Source organism: Colletotrichum spaethianum (assembly GCF_022836535.1).
Source record: "Colletotrichum spaethianum MAFF 239500 DNA, contig26, whole genome shotgun sequence".
Taxonomy (NCBI): Eukaryota; Fungi; Ascomycota; class Sordariomycetes; order Glomerellales; family Glomerellaceae; genus Colletotrichum; species Colletotrichum spaethianum.
The window spans coordinates 212,432-228,073 of NW_026054796.1; the positions used below are offsets into that span (position 1 = coordinate 212,432).

The window sequence follows — 15,642 nt, forward strand, 5'->3', positions numbered from 1 at the left end:
CGAGGCCATGTTCCCGACCATCACCGAAGTCATCACCATCGGACAATCGTACGAAGGTAGAGACATCCTAGGGCTCAAGGTCGGAACGAAAACGCGAGCGCCGGGTGCTGATAGAAGAAAGACTGTTGTCGTGACGGGAGGAATGCATGCGCGCGAGTGGATTTCCACAACCACGACAAACTACGTTGCATGGTCTTTTATCACGGCCTTTGGCCGAGAGCCTATGATCACTAAGCTGCTGGAGCATTTCGACTTCGTCTTCATCCCGGTGGTCAACCCTGATGGTGTTGAATACACTTGGACGACGGATCGATTATGGCGCAAGTCCCGGCAACAAACGGGCATGTCATGGTGCCGTGGTTTTGACTTGGACCACGCCTTCGGCTACGAGTGGGGTGATTTCTCCGAGAACGATCCTTGCTCCGAAAGCTACGGCGGCAAGGAGCCATGGCAGGCCACCGAAGCCGCCGCGTTGGCTACGTGGGCAAAAAATGCGTCCCGGAATACAACCGAATTCATTGGCCTCATCGACCTGCACTCGTATTCGCAGCAGGTACTTTTTCCCTTTGCCTATTCTTGCGACGTGGACCCGCCCAACGTCGAGAACCTCGAAGAGCTCGCGGCAGGACTCGCCAAGGCGATCCGCTTGTCTAATGGGGAGTTATACTCGGTCACATCAGCGTGCGAGGGGCAGTCGCAGGCCGTGGCTTCGAGCAAGGCGCTAAACGTATCGAGACTGGCGGTGGCTCAGCCATTGATTGGTTCTATCACGAGCTGCATGCCCATTACAGCTACCAGATCAAGCTGAGGGATACTGGGAGCTACGGCTTCCTCCTGCCCAAAGACAACATCATCCCCGTCGGGGAAGAGATATTCAGCGCCATGAAGTACTTTGGAGACTACTTGCTGGGTAACAATGGTATTGAAAAGTCGATTGGAACTGCCACACCGACGCCGGAGGAGCCCGATCGCAGCTTGGAGCTTCGACGTCTCAGAAGGAAGTAAAGCCGTATGTATGTTAGCTCGTGAAAAATTAGTGGCGTTGCGGCGACGGTGGTATTTTGTTATAAGGCACGGTTATTCACGTTGATACGCAGCGATTGTTCAGGTAATAGGTAGGTTTCCTTGGGAGAACTGAGTTGTGTCTGCCTACGCACGCAGTTGCACTGTCTCTATTCTTTTTGAAGCAACAGCTGTGAGTACGTGGAATCGATTTTTATGTACCAAGTCGGAGGTCCTCCCTAAAAGAAGCGGTTTTTACCAGTTCATGATTATGGAAATCGAAGTGTAGACGGCAGTGAACTTGAGCAGGCTGTCGAAGAGGAAGGATCCAATGGAACCACTGCGTTGATTGATACGTTAGCACGAAACTTGGACGAGACGCTGAGAACAAAGACGGAAGCAGTGGGCCTGTATTTACCGAGTGCGGCCCTTGGGGCCGGCGCCGCTCGTGTAGCCAAAGGCGTAGATCATGCGAGAGAAGGCCCAGCCGGCACCGAGGACGGCGCTGGCGACGGGGTAGCGAAGGCCGGAGATGAGAAGGGCGCCGAGGAACGAGGGCTGGTTCTCGGTGAAGTTGGCGTGGGCGCGTTGGGCTATGTATTGGTACATTAGTCTCGGGGTTCCAACGTGACTGCAATAGCTATCCTTCCGTGTAGAAAGGTAGGGTGGTAATCGAGGAGAGCAGACGAACCGCAGTTGAACTGGTAGGCCTTGGGATCCTTGGCGGCCTGCTCGTTGGACGCGTAGGGGGCCGGGTAGACGAGGCCGCTGGCCTTGCGGTACTTGCTCGTCAGGAGGACGTGGGTGGTGTTGATGAAGAATGTCGAGGCGGCGACGAGGAGGACGTAGCTGTTGCGCGTGGTTGGTCAGCCATTGGCATGTTGGGAAGGGGAGGGTGGCCTTGGGAGCGTAGAGGCTGCCGTCACGTACCCATACTCGTTGGGGACCTGGAGCGTGAGAGGCATAGTGACGAGTTGTATGTTGATCGACTGTTGATGTGGGTTACAGTTCGAAAGTTGTCTGGGGTTGAGAAATTAGATTGATCGAGGTAGAAGTACGAGGGTGGTCCTATGTTGTTATATAGTTGCAATGGGCCGATACAAAAAGTCAATTGATACGGAGCATGAGGGGTTGTGAAGTGGTATAATCTAACAAGAAACCAAGCTTAAAATAAAAATAAACCCCGAAGCAGAGGCAATAGTTCTTATAATCTGTTTTTCCAGCTACGTATTGGAAAGACCAAACATACTGGGCTCGAGACGCTAGATGTTTGGGTCCGGGGCCATTCTCCGCTTGGGGGGTGGAGGGAGGTCCGGAGACAGGGACTTCCACTCCGCTCTCTAGGATTTCTCGCCTAGTACGAAAACGTCCGGATTTGGATGCCACCATCGCATCGTTTGCCGATGGGTCAGAGTATGCTAGCAGCCGCTTGTTCCCACTGCCCTATCCAAATTGCACGCGCCAATCTGAAGCCTGTGGCGCGCTATCGAGTACTGTGAGGGTTGAAAAAGGTAGTAACGCACCGACGGAGTCGGCGGACGGCCAGTTCCAATCCCCGAATGCCGATGATGGCTTTCCGAGACTGGCCAATTGTCATTCTTGATGGAGCTCTACGGAGGACGTGTCCGATGTCCAGTCAGCGGACTTTGAGGCGGACTTTGATCAGTCTTAGTAATCGGACAGAGCGGTAGGTGCATAACCAAATTCCCGTTATCATGGTACAGTCGACGCCGATGTCTGCCTGCTGGGAAACAATGAAAACTATCATTCTACGGTGAACCCGCAAGTGGGGTTACTCACAATTTCAGACCAACGTTGAAGGTTGTCATGTTTATCTGCCACAATAGGCGGTTGGCCGCGCTTCAGGGCGTCTAGAGCGCTTTCCTCCCAATGAGACGCTGGCTGGATTTAGCACGTCATTTTAACTCCCGCTTCACCATGCGATCTGCCACTGGGATCCTGCGCTGAGGCGATGGTGTTATTCGCTCAGCTGAAGCTGAAGGGGGGTTCCTAGGTTACAGCTTGCTACTACTCCGGAGATGCTGATGACGGTTGATCCAGAGCGTCGGTTCGACTAGGGGCTGTACTCGCTAGCAATGCTCATCTTCATCCGGTGCATCTATCTTCCGGGCGGACATAATCGAGGCCAAGTCCCTCGAACACTCTTCTCTCGGCAGTCAACATATCAGGGGCTTTCCCGAGCTTTCCGCCCTCCAGGTCGATCCAGCTACCATCCAGTCGGCTTCGGATGCCACTGCTATCGAACTTGAAGCCCTTTTGCTTTTTACAGTAACGACGCAGGTCCCGCTGGAACGTCGTGTCTCCGCTCCATCCCAAGACTGCACATCCAGCCGTCTTCCAGGGGCTGATGATGATGTCTACACGCCGGTGCGTCCTCTCTTCCGCTCCGCTACAAGATCCCTCGCCCTTAGTCTCGGGCTTCTGCCAGACCACAAGCGCCTTGTCAAGGGTGTCGAAGCCACTTCCTTTTGACTCGTTACCTTTCCAACTGACGGGCCGTTGGCCACGCTCGCTATTATGATTACTCAACGTGAGCGTGTGCGTGATGTGTCGGCTCTTCTCCAAGCTCAAGACCAACTTCTCGACAATGCGCTTTGTAGCAGACTCGTCAGGATGGCTGATCACCACGTCGACATCACCGCTGCCTAGTTTACCACGGCGGTAGCCACCAACAATGACCAGTTGGAAATCCGGATTGATCTTGCGAGCGTGTGTCAGGATGGTGTCGGCAATGGACTTGACTTCAATTCGCGGTATCATGAGCTTGAACTCGTCGTAATACTTGAGGCCAATTTGCTGGACTCGGCTCAGACTCTCCCAGCCGTTCTCGACAACATCGTCCAGGTCTCGCCATCCTGCAGATGCTTGTCAGCGAATGGCCGCTATTGATTCAATGGCAACGAACCTCTGTTGTAAAAATCCCGAGCCGTAATGTCGCCGACTCCCCAGATATCGTAAAATGTTTGTATCACTGATAATTTGGGATCTGCTTGAGCTTCATCTGCTTCACGAAGCCTGCCGGCTTCTTCCCACTCATGCCATAGCTCGGCGATCTTAACGCCACAGCCAGGGAGCCTCGCAACCTCTATGCAGTATCAGCATTGTCTATCCTTCTGCTCTCCAGGCGCGAAACACCTACTCACCTTGCGGGCTAGCAATTACATAAGGATATGCTGAGATGGTGGCCATGGATGTCGAGTAGGCCCTCACCCCTATCTGGTCGCCTATCAGTTTTCTTGTAGTCCGTATCTTCTTCAACTCATCGACGAACACAGCGTTTGGGGAGTGAACAGGGGTCGCTCTTTGACAGGCAAAGGTTGTCCTGAGGAACGATGGTATCGGCGGCAGCTTAAGCGTCGAATTGTGCTCTGATGTCGTTTGTCTGATCAACGAAGGCACATTTCGATGCACATCCGCAGGTGATTTGCTCCTCTTCTCCCCGAGGCGGGTACTTCTTTGTGTCTGTGAAGTAGCGTCGGCTGCAGCGCGAGATAATATCTCATTGGGCTTGACTGCGACAGGCTTCTCGGGGCATCTTTCTTGTGACCTTCATAGAGAAGATAATTGTGAAGCGGAACAACCCTACCCTGTGCAAGAGAGTCCATGAGCCACGCGAGCTTCACAACTTTGACAGTGCTAGTGTTACCAAGCTTATTGGCAAGAGATGAAGCTCTTGTGGGCTGCAGCGGAACTGATCCGCACTTGCCTTCATCTTCCATGTACATGGTCGAGTCGCTATCACTCTCAGACGATACCCTCTTGCGCTTTCGAGGTATCATAGACAACGACTCGGTCATGTCAGTCGCGTCTATAGGATCGGTATGTACTTTTCCACGCCTAAGTTCGAAAAGAGCCCGTTCTCGCTTGGAAATCTTTCCAATGACGATCTCGGCCTCCTGGATGTTGTATGTCAAATTTGGAATCTTCCCTTCGAGGTCGTACCGTTCTTCCGGCTCCAAGTGAGTTGGAAGAAGATAGACGGGTGGAAGCTCAAGAACCATCTTGGTCACAGCAATCCACAGTGGCTTGAACTACAGCCCGCCGGCAGAACAGTTGTTCGATGCTGAGGTGGATAAAAGCATCTGAATCGTTCGAAACGGGAGGTCCGGAAGTGGAAGTCAGCGGTGGATACTAGACGAGGACGTTTCGTCTAATAAAGAGTTGACAACATTGCGTGTTTCTTGAGGGAAACCTCCACAGAAATTGTTTGTGGAATCGGCTCGCTTCTGGAGGTTGATCACATGAACCAGAGGCTTGTCGCAGAACCGAGGTGGCGGTACTTAAGACTGTCGTATCTGGGGGTAAAGTTGGATACGAGTAACGCGGGTAATGTTCCTCCGTTCCCGCTTGACTTGTAGTGCTGCAGGCGCTGACATCATCGTTGCGACTCAAAACGCTTTGCGCATATAATGTACTGCCAGCGTAGCTACTTGCCAAAAGCTGAACCTGATTTTGCGAAACTCCTGGGAGATTATTGGCAAGTTGGATTGTCTATCCGAAAGGTCTATTCATAGTGGAATTGTAAGACCTATACACCGAATCTTTGGAATAGGGAAACAGAGGCCCCAACCCATGATAGACTTGCATCGTTGCATTCTACCTTGCCAGCCACGCATATCCCGATTTTTGCAAGGGGAGAAGGATGCATACATCAACAAATACCATTGCTTCTAGACGTCCTCGAATTCCATGTCTTCATCACTTTCACCATCCTCCCCATCCGCTGGTGCTTCTACCTTGACCTTTTTAACTACTCTTTCTTCCGAGTCTGGTGATGGCTCCGTCTTAATAGCTGGGGCTGGAGTCGCGATGCTTGGCGTCACATCCTCAAATGCGTCCTCCTCCTCATCGTCATCATCGTCCTCTTCCTCCTCCATCGCCCTTGCTGCTTCGGCCTCTTGCTCTGCTTTGAGGCGGGCAAAGTAGTCGTCCAGTTCTGCGTGTTCTGGGTTGTTTGTTGACTTAACCACAGCGTCCTTTTCGTCCATTTCTTCGATCTTGGTAGCAGGTGTAGGGCCTGCTTGAGCTGAGAAGGACTCGCCAGTGACCGTACTGTTCGACATCCATGAGGGAAGCGCATTCTGCTGCGCAACCTTCTCCTTGCGCGCCTTCTCCGCGGCCTTCTCGGCCTCCGACGGCCCATCAGATGTGGAGATGCTGACAGACATTGACTTGGGCCCGACGTTATCAAGACCCTTGACTGATGTCGGTTGCAAGGATGAGACGGGTATGGTCGTCACGGATTGGTAGCTTGCGTCGCGGACAACGGGCAGGGCTTTGCTGATTGCAATGTCGAATGTATTGTCCGGTACAACCATCTCATCGATACGTGGCAGCAGTTCAGTGATAAACTTGAACTGGTTATTCAGCCGGGTTGATTGCTCGTGACCGGTCGAGTTGCGCTCGAGATCGTGGGTGAGGGGAGCGCCGCACCGATGACAGACGAAGCCCTCGGGGCCAACATTGTCAAGCACCTCCATCTGCGTCCATTCCGATTTGCAGCGCCCACAGAAGTACTCTTTGCGTTCGCTCGCTGGCACGGTGGTGCCTTGGATCTGCTTGTCAACAGTGTACACACGCCACTTGATGGCATCGATGGTCTGGCGGTAGTCGATGTAGTAGTATGTTCGGTTGACGGGACGAGGTTTCGCTTCAGGGTTCTTTGGGTCTTCGCGATATTCCAATCTCGTGTATCTGAAGAGCGCCCAATGTCAGCTTCGAATGGAGTGTGTCAGAGGTAGGCGCAAGGCTTACACGGCGAGAAAGCGGTCCTCTCTGAGCTTCCCGCATGCTTTGTGGAGATCCTTCGTGTTGGTCGCCATCAGGTAAGCCAAGTCATCGTCTCGAAGCCTGTCACAGGTTAACAACATTGCGCAAAGCAGGTCAGAAGGCGCAAAACGCACGCAGAGTGAATGATCAAGGCGTCGATAATCAAAATGTGGCGCGTTTCGTAGAAAGCGCGCATAACAGACTTGACGAGTGTCTTTGCGAGATCCAACGGTTGCGCCATCTTGCCGTATTCCTTGTCAATGTTGTCGGGTCTATGTTGGGCGGTGGTGTGCGAAGTCGGGTTAAGGTGGAGGACGAAATTGCTGGCTATTTCAGAAAACGAAGTCCATGGCAGATTTGATGTGGAAGCAGCGACTTGCGATTGCGCACGCCACCTGCGGAACACCAGAGTTGTATTTCCGGCACGCGAGAAAAATGGTTAATTCAAGTGGCCGAGGCCGAGTACATGGTCCTAAGAGAGAAAAAGAGATAGAGGAAGCTGCTGCTGTCCTTCGCGAACGCGCAGTTGCACCTCGTCTTTGGGATGTGAAAAGGTGCAGGCGTTAGCGGCTGACGAGACTGAGCTGCAGGCCGGACAGCTCTTCTACAGGCATCCATGCATCGTGATGGGGCGCCCAGGGTCCCTGGAAAGATACGTATCCACAGCTAACGCGGCACCTTCCTTAGGTCCAATCTTAGCTAAGCACTTCACTACGGCAAACTCACCTTAATTTGAGTCTTGGGCATTCTGTAAGCTCGGCACTCGCGGAGGTTGAGAAGACAATGGCGAATGCGGAACACTGCACACAGCAACTCCTTGCGAGGGCTGGAATAGAATAATCAGCAATAACAGGAATGAACTCAATAATCCACCGGCCGTATTACAGTCCAAACTCCAGTCGCAGCTCTGCCGGACCACTGCGTGGCCGCAATGCTGCCCTTGAACCGTCTTGGGAAACGTCAAGCTACCTGATGTGAGGCAAATATCGAGAGCTTACTCACACCCCTTCACCCAAACCATAACTGCTGAAAAAGCCAAGAACGCAGAGCTGGTATCGTGACTCGTCCCTCTACCTCCCGCACCCTCATCCCGCAAAGCTGAGCAAGTGTTCTCATCCTTTCTCTATTATGCGCCGCCTGAGTATCTCGTCTCCTGCACTACGCATACTTCCGGAGCTGTGCCACTGTCAGTATCCTAATTAAAAGATTCGCGGTTGCATGTAGCTTACATCGAGAGTGAGTGCTCTGGAACTGTTGACTTCTTGGTCGCGGTACACGCCGACCAGACTCTCACTGTCTTGGAACAAGCCAGTCTTGAGACTGATGACGATGAACTGCATACCCGGACCGGCGTGCTCGCGGATATACTTCTTGATCTTGTCGACATTGGCATTGTCTAATGCAGCATCGACCTCGTCCAGCACAAAGAACGGGCTAGGCTGGTAGCTGTGGATGGCGAACAACAAAGCCAGCGCAGCCATCGTCTTCTCACCTCCAGAAAGGTGTTCCATGTCTCTGAATCGCTTCAGCGGTGGCATAGCGTGGTACTTGATACCCGACAGGTAGGGCGTGTCTGTGTCCTCCTCGATATCGAGATAGGCTTGACCGCCCAGGGGGTACGCTTCTGACCGCGTAAGATCCTTGTAAACATGCGAGATCTGTTCCTGAATATGCGTAAAGGCCTTGTTGAACAGCTCGTACCGCTGGGCCTTGACATGGTTGAACGCGTCGCGGGCCGCCTTAAGAGCCGCTCTAGAGTCCTCAAACTCTTTTTCCGTGTTCTTCAACCTCGACTCGACGCTCTCCAGCCTCTCAATCGCCCTCATGTTGGGGTTGAGCTTCTCGAGTTCCGAGGTCAGCGAGGCAATTTTGTCCTGCAGCTTCTCCTCAACACTGGCATCGTCGGACTGTGTGGCTAATCAGTATCTTTCTGCTGAGGAATATTATCGAGAGCACACATACGTTTTTCATCTCCTCATCCAAACTGTCGTAGTCGACTTCAATGCCGTGATTCTCGAGAGCAGCCGTCATCATTTCCTCGTCATCCACCTCCTCGTCAACATCCATGGCGTCAGCGTCTTGCCGCAGCATATTGTCCTCGTTCGGCAGATTGTCGAGTGAGCCCTCGAGTAAGGGTATCTGAATCTGGTCAAGCTTGCATCGCCTAAGCAACGCGAACTTGCCCGCGCTATTCTTCTGCACCACCGTCTCTAGGGCGTTAATCTCCTTTTGTCTGGCGTCGATCTCCTTGCTTCGCTTATGGACGTCAGCCTTGGCCTGGGAAACCTTTTGGTTCTTTTCTTCCAGTTTGCCGCGGTACTCCTCGAGTGTCTCGCTGAGCGCGTCGAGTTCGTCAGAGACTTCGTGTGTGGCATCCTCGATATCTGACTTCTCCTGCTGGTAGGTCTGCAGGTCACGCTCAGCAGCTTTGAGAGCTTCCTGCAACTTTCTAAGTCGTTTCTCCAGGTTGCTGTGCATATCACGTGCCAACGTAAGCTGGCTCTGGAACCTAGACTTCTGCACCTCGAACTTGGCACGCTCCTCATCGGCTTCTCGTTGCATGTCTCGGTGCTCTGTCTCATAGGCACGAATGTCGCCGAAGCCGAGTCTCCTACAGAAGCCGGAAAAGACCTCGTCTTCCACCTTCGCGATGGCGTCAGAGAACTCCTTCACAGTTCGTTTAGTTGCTTCGAGCTCAGCCGTCTTTTCTTCGTACTTGGGCGCGAGCTCGTTGAGCTGTCTCTCCTCATTGTCTCTCTCTCTTTTCTTGCTGTCGTAATTCTTCTCCAAGTGTGCCAGCTCAGCCTTCGCGTTCGCCAACCGTGGCTCAAGGCCGTGGATTTCGATCTGAAGAGACTCTTCGGCGGTGCTGCGACGACCGGACTTGGGAAGCTTCTCAATTTCCTCCTTGTATTTGGCAGCCATCTTCTTCAGTGACTCCAAGTCTGTGCTCTCGAAACGGCGTTTTCCTCCCTTAGGCTCTGGACCACGGCCACCAGTCATCATACCAGTCTTGTGGATGACCAAACCATCCAGGGTGACCGTCTTCACGGGTATACGCCTTTCGTACGATATGAGCTTCGCAATCTGCTCGTTATCGCACACAACTGAGCTTCCGCAGGCATAAGCCATGGCGCGCTCGTAGGCAGGATCGAAATCGATGGTGTCAATGGTGAGCCGGGCTCCCGAAATGCCCTTGATAGCCCCGTTCACTGCGTTGACCTTGATGTTGTCCAATGGAATAAAGGTCATTGGTGGGAAGCGCTGGTCCTTGAGGTACTGAACACATTCGTGGCCCGTCTTCTCTGTATCGACAATGACTGATTCGTAGTCTCGGCCTAAAGCAATGCTGACAGCCTCGTCGTACTTCTTCTGCTTGGGCTTGCAGAGGTCGCCCACTCTACCCTTAACGCCCGGGTAGAGCCGCTTCAGGTTGTTGACCATCTCCTTCATCCTGGCTTCTCGGTCGTTTTGCCGACGGCCATCATCTGCTTCGCGCAGTTGCTTGGCAACGGTCTCAAGCTTCTCCTCCAACTCCGTGCGTCTTTGGCTGGTTCTGACGCGCTCCGACTGGATTTGGTGGTATTGCTTCTTCTTTGTGTCAATCTCCTGGGATAATGCCTTGATGTTGCCCTCAGTTGATGCCTTCCGTTCTCCAAGAGTCTCCAACTCCCCTTCATATTTCTCCAGAGCGGCTGAGAGGGTGTCGACCTTCCCCTTGAGCGTGTTCACGGTAACCTCGTCAGTCTTCTGCTGGCGGATCAGGTTATCGAGCCTTGCTTGGTTGCCGGCACACTTCTGCACAACCTGAGAACGAAGAGTGTTGTACTCCTTGCGATCCTCTTCACTGAGCTCCTTTCCCAGCTTCTTCATTCGTTCCTTCAGCTGCGTCTCGAAATGCCTCTGGGCTTTCTCAGTAGTTTTGAGCCGAGCCTCATCCTCCTTGATGAGCTCAGCCTGCTTGTCACGCTCTTTACGGACCGGCTCCATCCGTGAGCGACACTGTTCGATGTTGCGTGTCTTTTCTTCAATTTTGGCGTCGATAGGGATGAGTTTGTGCTCCAGCTCGTCAAACTCCCTCTTCTTAGCGTTGATGGCCTTTTCCACACCGTGAACCTCCTTTGCCGCTGCCTGCTGTTCCTTTTGGGCCACATCGAGTTTTCTCTTGAAGGACTCGACGTTGCGCTGGAACTCCTGAAGATTTTGTTGGTGATCATGGATTTTTTCAGTCGACTCGTCCATGCCGCGCTGAAAGTGGTACAGCTTCCAAAGGGCATGCTTGACGATAGCTTCATCCCTCTCCTCCGTTTTTTTTTGGAAGTTGTCTGCCTCCTTTTTCTGTTCCTGGTACTGCTTAATTTCGGAGTTGATACCGCGCCTGCGATGAAGTTGAAAGCTCTGGTTCTCGGCAGCTTGCTCAGCTTCGGTCTGTAATCTTTCGTATTCGGCCTTGTACTCCAGACTACCGGAGATCTGTTCGATCAACCTCGTAAGGTCCTGAGGTGATTGTGCAGCGATAGCTTCGACGTCTCCCTGGAAGACGAGGAAGTTCCTAGCCTTGATCAGGATGTTTTCGGACTCAAGCGCTTCGTTGTACTGCTGGGCGGTTACAACGCGATCATTGATGCGATACTCGCTGGATCCCTGATTCGTGATAGAGCGCTTCCACTTTTGCTCGTCACCCGCATCGTCTTCGTAGACAGCCATGACCCATGCGGTCTTGGGATCGCTGCGGGAAGCCTTCTGCGACAGCTCATCTCCATCACGGTTGCTGTAACCGTTCGACTGGCCGTTCGACTGGGCTGAACCGTCATCCTGAATCCTGGAGGTTTTGAGTACGCGACCGCGGTACACGAGGTCTTTGAGGTGGGCTGATCGGAGGTGCGATGACTTGATGCCAAGCACGAAGGATATCGCGTCCATACTGCCCAGAGCGGTACGTCAGTTGACAGACGGAAGCAGCGCGCGAAGCGGAGTAGACTTACGAGTTCGACTTTCCAGATCCATTAGGCCCGATAATGGAAGTGAAGTAGGAGTCACCGAATAACAGAATGTGATGGCCCTTATAGGACTTGAAATCTGTGGCGGGGAAGCACGGTTAGCTTGAGGGTAGTATAGATGGCCGGGGAGGAGACATCAACATACTGAAAAGCTCCAGACGAATGAGCTTTCCCATTATGTCGGTCGGATGTCGCGGGACACGCGACGATACTTGAATCTGGTTGTAGCCGGGTAATGTGCTTCAGTTGAGGATCGTCGCAAACGCGAAGTAGTGAGCGCGCGAGAAAAAGGATCGAGGGCAGGAAGGCGACGCGACGGACAAGCCACAAGGTGCACGTCGCAAATGCAGAGGCTATGCAGTAACAGTTGATTCGGATGTTGAGGGCCTCAAAGTAACCTGGCGCATGGCGGAGAGGCACTCGGAAGGGATCGAGTCTCGTTTGGCGACAGCGAGGTCGTGATGGTTTGGGGCACTTGCACTCAAATTTCCCCACGCGCGTCTTGAGTGCTCCTGCTGCAGCTGGACGCGACAGGACACTGACTGGCCGCACTCCTGGCCACACTGAGGCTGACCCGGTCGCGCGTACAGAAGCTCGAGCCAGGTCGATGCGGCGTTTCGGTAACAGTCACGTGACTATAAAAGTACCTCTTGTAGCTACTTATATGCCTTAAGTAACTACCGCGATGCTAATTCAGGTCCACCTGATGACGGCGAGTGCTAGCTATGCCTAGCCCCGAGCATGGGAGCTCAGGGATGTAAGGTTCCTCCAGTGGAGGCAGGATTAAACTAGGTCCCCCTCACCATATTTCTCTTGGTCGTTACCTCTGTTCTTTAATGTAATATCATCCCGAACACCTTACAGTACGATCCCCGGCCCTTTCGTCGTTGTTCTTGGTTCCTCACAATACTATGAACATAATACTAGGATGGCGATGAATAAGAAAACCATAAGTACTATAACGCTACACTTGTCCGGCTGTGGTTTTTTCCCTAAATTAAAACGTCTCGATTGGTTAGTCGCGTGGCTCTCAACTACTTCTCAGTCTCAGCCAACCAGAGAGCCAGCCAACAGCACCTGCACAAATTACGGGCCAGCTGCTAACGGTGTGCACATCTTGAGGTATGCTTGCCGAGTATGGAGACTACTGATGGAAAGGGCTGTCAATTTCTTTCTACTCACCCTTGGTCTAGGTAGATGTAAGCCAGGCAAATCATGCCTGCATCTTCCTCTTCACTGCCAGGAAATCGTCTTGGCCAACACCAGCATCAAATGTTGTTGCTGTCTTTGTTACTTCAATGCAAATCCAAACGATCTCGCTTGGGTCTGGCTACGCTCATCCTCCCGATAAGCTTTGGCTGGCGGAGCAGGGTCATGTCTTGTGACGTATTTTCTGGAGCGACCCCTGTTCGAAATGTAGTTCCAGCTTCCCCGTCAGCCAGGCAAGACTAAGGGCCAGTGTACATAGGCGTGAGGCGCCACCTGCCAGTCTCGCGACAAGACAAGGAACTGTGGCGGTCAATCACCAACACGTGTAAATCGTCGCCAGCTCCTCAACGTGTTCCAGACCTTTTGGTTTCCTCTCAACTCACCACACCCATCACAAGCGCACCACCTGCTCTGTATCTTGTCATTTGGTTCCCCCACCCCGTCCACCTAGTCACGTTGCTGTCCAAGTTTATTGTGTACTTTGACACCACACAACGACCTTTTTTAGCAGTCCAGACGATATCCCGCGCCCCTCTGTACTCGGATCGTTCGTCTGCCACCAACTGCCACACTGAAAACCGACTATCCCGATAAACTTGCGAAAGCCAACAACCATCGCCGCATATTCCTTCTTTGCCCTTGCACGGCCGTCTGAGCTTTCTTTCCTATAACCACCACTCGCAAGCTACATCTTCGAGCGATCACCCGGACTCTATGTCTTGGCCAAGGGTGGCTTCTCCGAAAGGTACGCTATTTCATGGGTTCCACGTCCGGCTTCCTCTCCTACATAGTCCTTTTTGACTGTGATGGTCCGACGAGTGTAATAACCAAGGCTGACTTCGCTTGCCGACGCTGTAGATCAACAACAGAAAGCTATCACGACCGAGAAATTCAGACCCGTTCAGCGCTAGGCCCAGTCCAAGATGGCCGAGTCAAAACCACTAGATATACCCAACGCGAAAGGCGATGATGCCCATACCGACAGTGAAACTGCTTTCACTCTCGACCCAATCGAGGCCCAGTCCACCCTTAGCTCCTCCCCCGATGGTCTCCATACTCCAACTCTCGGCCCTGTCAACCCTGGAAGCCCAAAGCTTTCGAGAAACCCGTCCTTTTCTGGGAGCAGTTCCTATCAAGAGGACTGGGATGTGTTCCCACCCCTTGACCGCATCTCTGTGCTCGACCTTCTCGACAACTTCGCCTTGCCTCAACAGCTCGAGAAGCTACAGAAGGGCATCTCCGCCCAGACGCAAAAGGTTCGCAAGTCAAGAGACGCTTTCAAAAACAAGAGCCAGCATGCCCAGAAACGAGTGGTAGAGGAATGGCGACGCCGCGTTCCCACTGCCGAGGAACAGCTTGAGAGATACAGGAAGCGGATGCGTACCAGCGTCGACAAGCTTGGAAAGCAGTGGAATGACACCAGGGTAGTCACGTTGCGCGAAAAGGTGTCCTTCATCTTTGGCGTCATGAATATCTTCGTGAGCGGTCTTCTCATGGGAGGCTGGCCCGAGTATTTCCATCTGTGGTACACGGTCCAAGTCATGTACTTCATGCCCATCCGCTACTTCACCTACCACCGTCGTGGCTACCACTACTTCCTTGCGGATCTATGCTATTTCGTCAATTTTCTCCTGGTTCTAAGCATCTGGGTCCTCCCTAGCTCAAAGCGACTATTCCTGGCTACCTACTGCCTCGCTTTCGGCAACAACGCCGTGGCCATCATCATGTGGAGAAACTCGCTCGTCTTCCACAGTTTCGACAAGGTCACTTCACTCTTTATCCACATCATGCCCTGCGCAACACTTCATTGCATCGTTCATCTATGGTCGGAAGAGCTTCAGGCCAGCCGTCTCCCCTCTGTTTGGACGATCAAACATTCTCCTGCTGGTTCGCCAACGGCCTACGGAAACGTCATCTCCATGCTGGCTTGGAGCTCCATCCCATACGCTGTGTGGCAGCTATCCTATTACTTCTTCATCACCGTTCGTAGACGCGATAAGATTGCTGCAGGACGGCCGACATCCTTCACGTGGCTGCGCAGGTCATACTCCAAAAGCTGGATCGGCAAGGTTGTACTTTCGCTACCGGACTCCCTACAAGAAACGGCCTTCATGTTGATCCAGTACTCATATGCGGTACTTACCATGTTGCCTTGTCCTATTTGGTTCATGAGCAGATACGCCTCGGCAGGCTTCCTCACGGTTGTCTTCACATGGAGTGTTTATAACGGAGCAACCTACTACATCGATGTCTTTGGAACGCGCTTCCAGAAGGAGCTTGAGGCTCTCAGGGCCGAGGTTAAGCAGTGGCAGAACACGCCCGTGATGAGCGGCCAATCGCCCCTTATGACGCCCAACCCTGAGAGAACCACGCCGAGCGAGCTCCACTTGACAAACACCAACGACTCAACGAGCGATGGCAACATTGTCAGTGCCCTGGAACATGAGAAGACTGTGATCGAGGAGACCATCAAGGCGGGCGGTCCCTCGGATCATATTCCACTGTTGAGCGAGGAGTTTTCGGCTCAAGCTGAGGCCAGCGGCGTGGACGGGGGCGCCAGAGATGTTGCCAGAGAGAGGAAGGCGAGTTGAAGTTGAATTTCATAGGCAGGTCTACCTACTCCAAGAAGGTAGTATGGACG

The 15,642-nt window shown here is 52.9% G+C and overlaps 6 protein-coding genes across 6 annotated transcripts; 2 read left to right on the forward strand and 4 right to left on the reverse strand.

Annotated features, from left to right (window-relative positions):
• Positions 1–7: 7 nt before the first annotated feature.
• Positions 8–1,005, forward strand: ColSpa_09019 (putative metallohydrolase YodQ; the record flags this gene model as incomplete). Its single annotated transcript, XM_049275231.1, has 2 exons — positions 8–742; positions 799–1,005. 2 exons carry the CDS (start codon positions 8–10, stop codon positions 1,003–1,005), a joined length of 942 nt encoding a protein of 313 aa, XP_049131188.1.
• A 252-nt stretch (positions 1,006–1,257) lies between these two features.
• ColSpa_09020 (microsomal glutathione S-transferase 3) lies at positions 1,258–1,967 on the reverse strand (the record flags this gene model as incomplete). The annotated part of the gene is made up of 4 exons (XM_049275232.1): positions 1,258–1,342; positions 1,421–1,595; positions 1,694–1,851; positions 1,933–1,967. The coding sequence occupies 4 exons, from the start codon at positions 1,965–1,967 to the stop codon at positions 1,258–1,260; spliced, it is 453 nt and encodes a 150-aa protein (XP_049131189.1).
• A 1,141-nt stretch (positions 1,968–3,108) lies between these two features.
• ColSpa_09021 (DNA polymerase type-X family protein pol4) lies at positions 3,109–4,212 on the reverse strand (the record flags this gene model as incomplete). Its single annotated transcript, XM_049275233.1, has 3 exons — positions 3,109–3,878; positions 3,929–4,108; positions 4,167–4,212. The coding sequence occupies 3 exons, from the start codon at positions 4,210–4,212 to the stop codon at positions 3,109–3,111; spliced, it is 996 nt and encodes a 331-aa protein (XP_049131190.1).
• A 1,481-nt stretch (positions 4,213–5,693) lies between these two features.
• ColSpa_09022 (transcription initiation factor IIE subunit beta) lies at positions 5,694–7,033 on the reverse strand (the record flags this gene model as incomplete). Its single annotated transcript, XM_049275234.1, has 3 exons — positions 5,694–6,717; positions 6,778–6,873; positions 6,927–7,033. The coding sequence occupies 3 exons, from the start codon at positions 7,031–7,033 to the stop codon at positions 5,694–5,696; spliced, it is 1,227 nt and encodes a 408-aa protein (XP_049131191.1).
• Positions 7,034–7,991: 958 nt separating this feature from the next.
• Positions 7,992–11,968, reverse strand: ColSpa_09023 (structural maintenance of chromosomes protein 2; the record flags this gene model as incomplete). The annotated part of the gene is made up of 4 exons (XM_049275235.1): positions 7,992–8,699; positions 8,755–11,716; positions 11,778–11,871; positions 11,938–11,968. 4 exons carry the CDS (start codon positions 11,966–11,968, stop codon positions 7,992–7,994), a joined length of 3,795 nt encoding a protein of 1,264 aa, XP_049131192.1.
• A 1,956-nt stretch (positions 11,969–13,924) lies between these two features.
• On the forward strand, positions 13,925–15,592 carry ColSpa_09024 (uncharacterized protein; the record flags this gene model as incomplete). Its single annotated transcript, XM_049275236.1, has 1 exon — positions 13,925–15,592. One exon carries the CDS (start codon positions 13,925–13,927, stop codon positions 15,590–15,592), a length of 1,668 nt encoding a protein of 555 aa, XP_049131193.1.
• Positions 15,593–15,642: the final 50 nt, after the last annotated feature.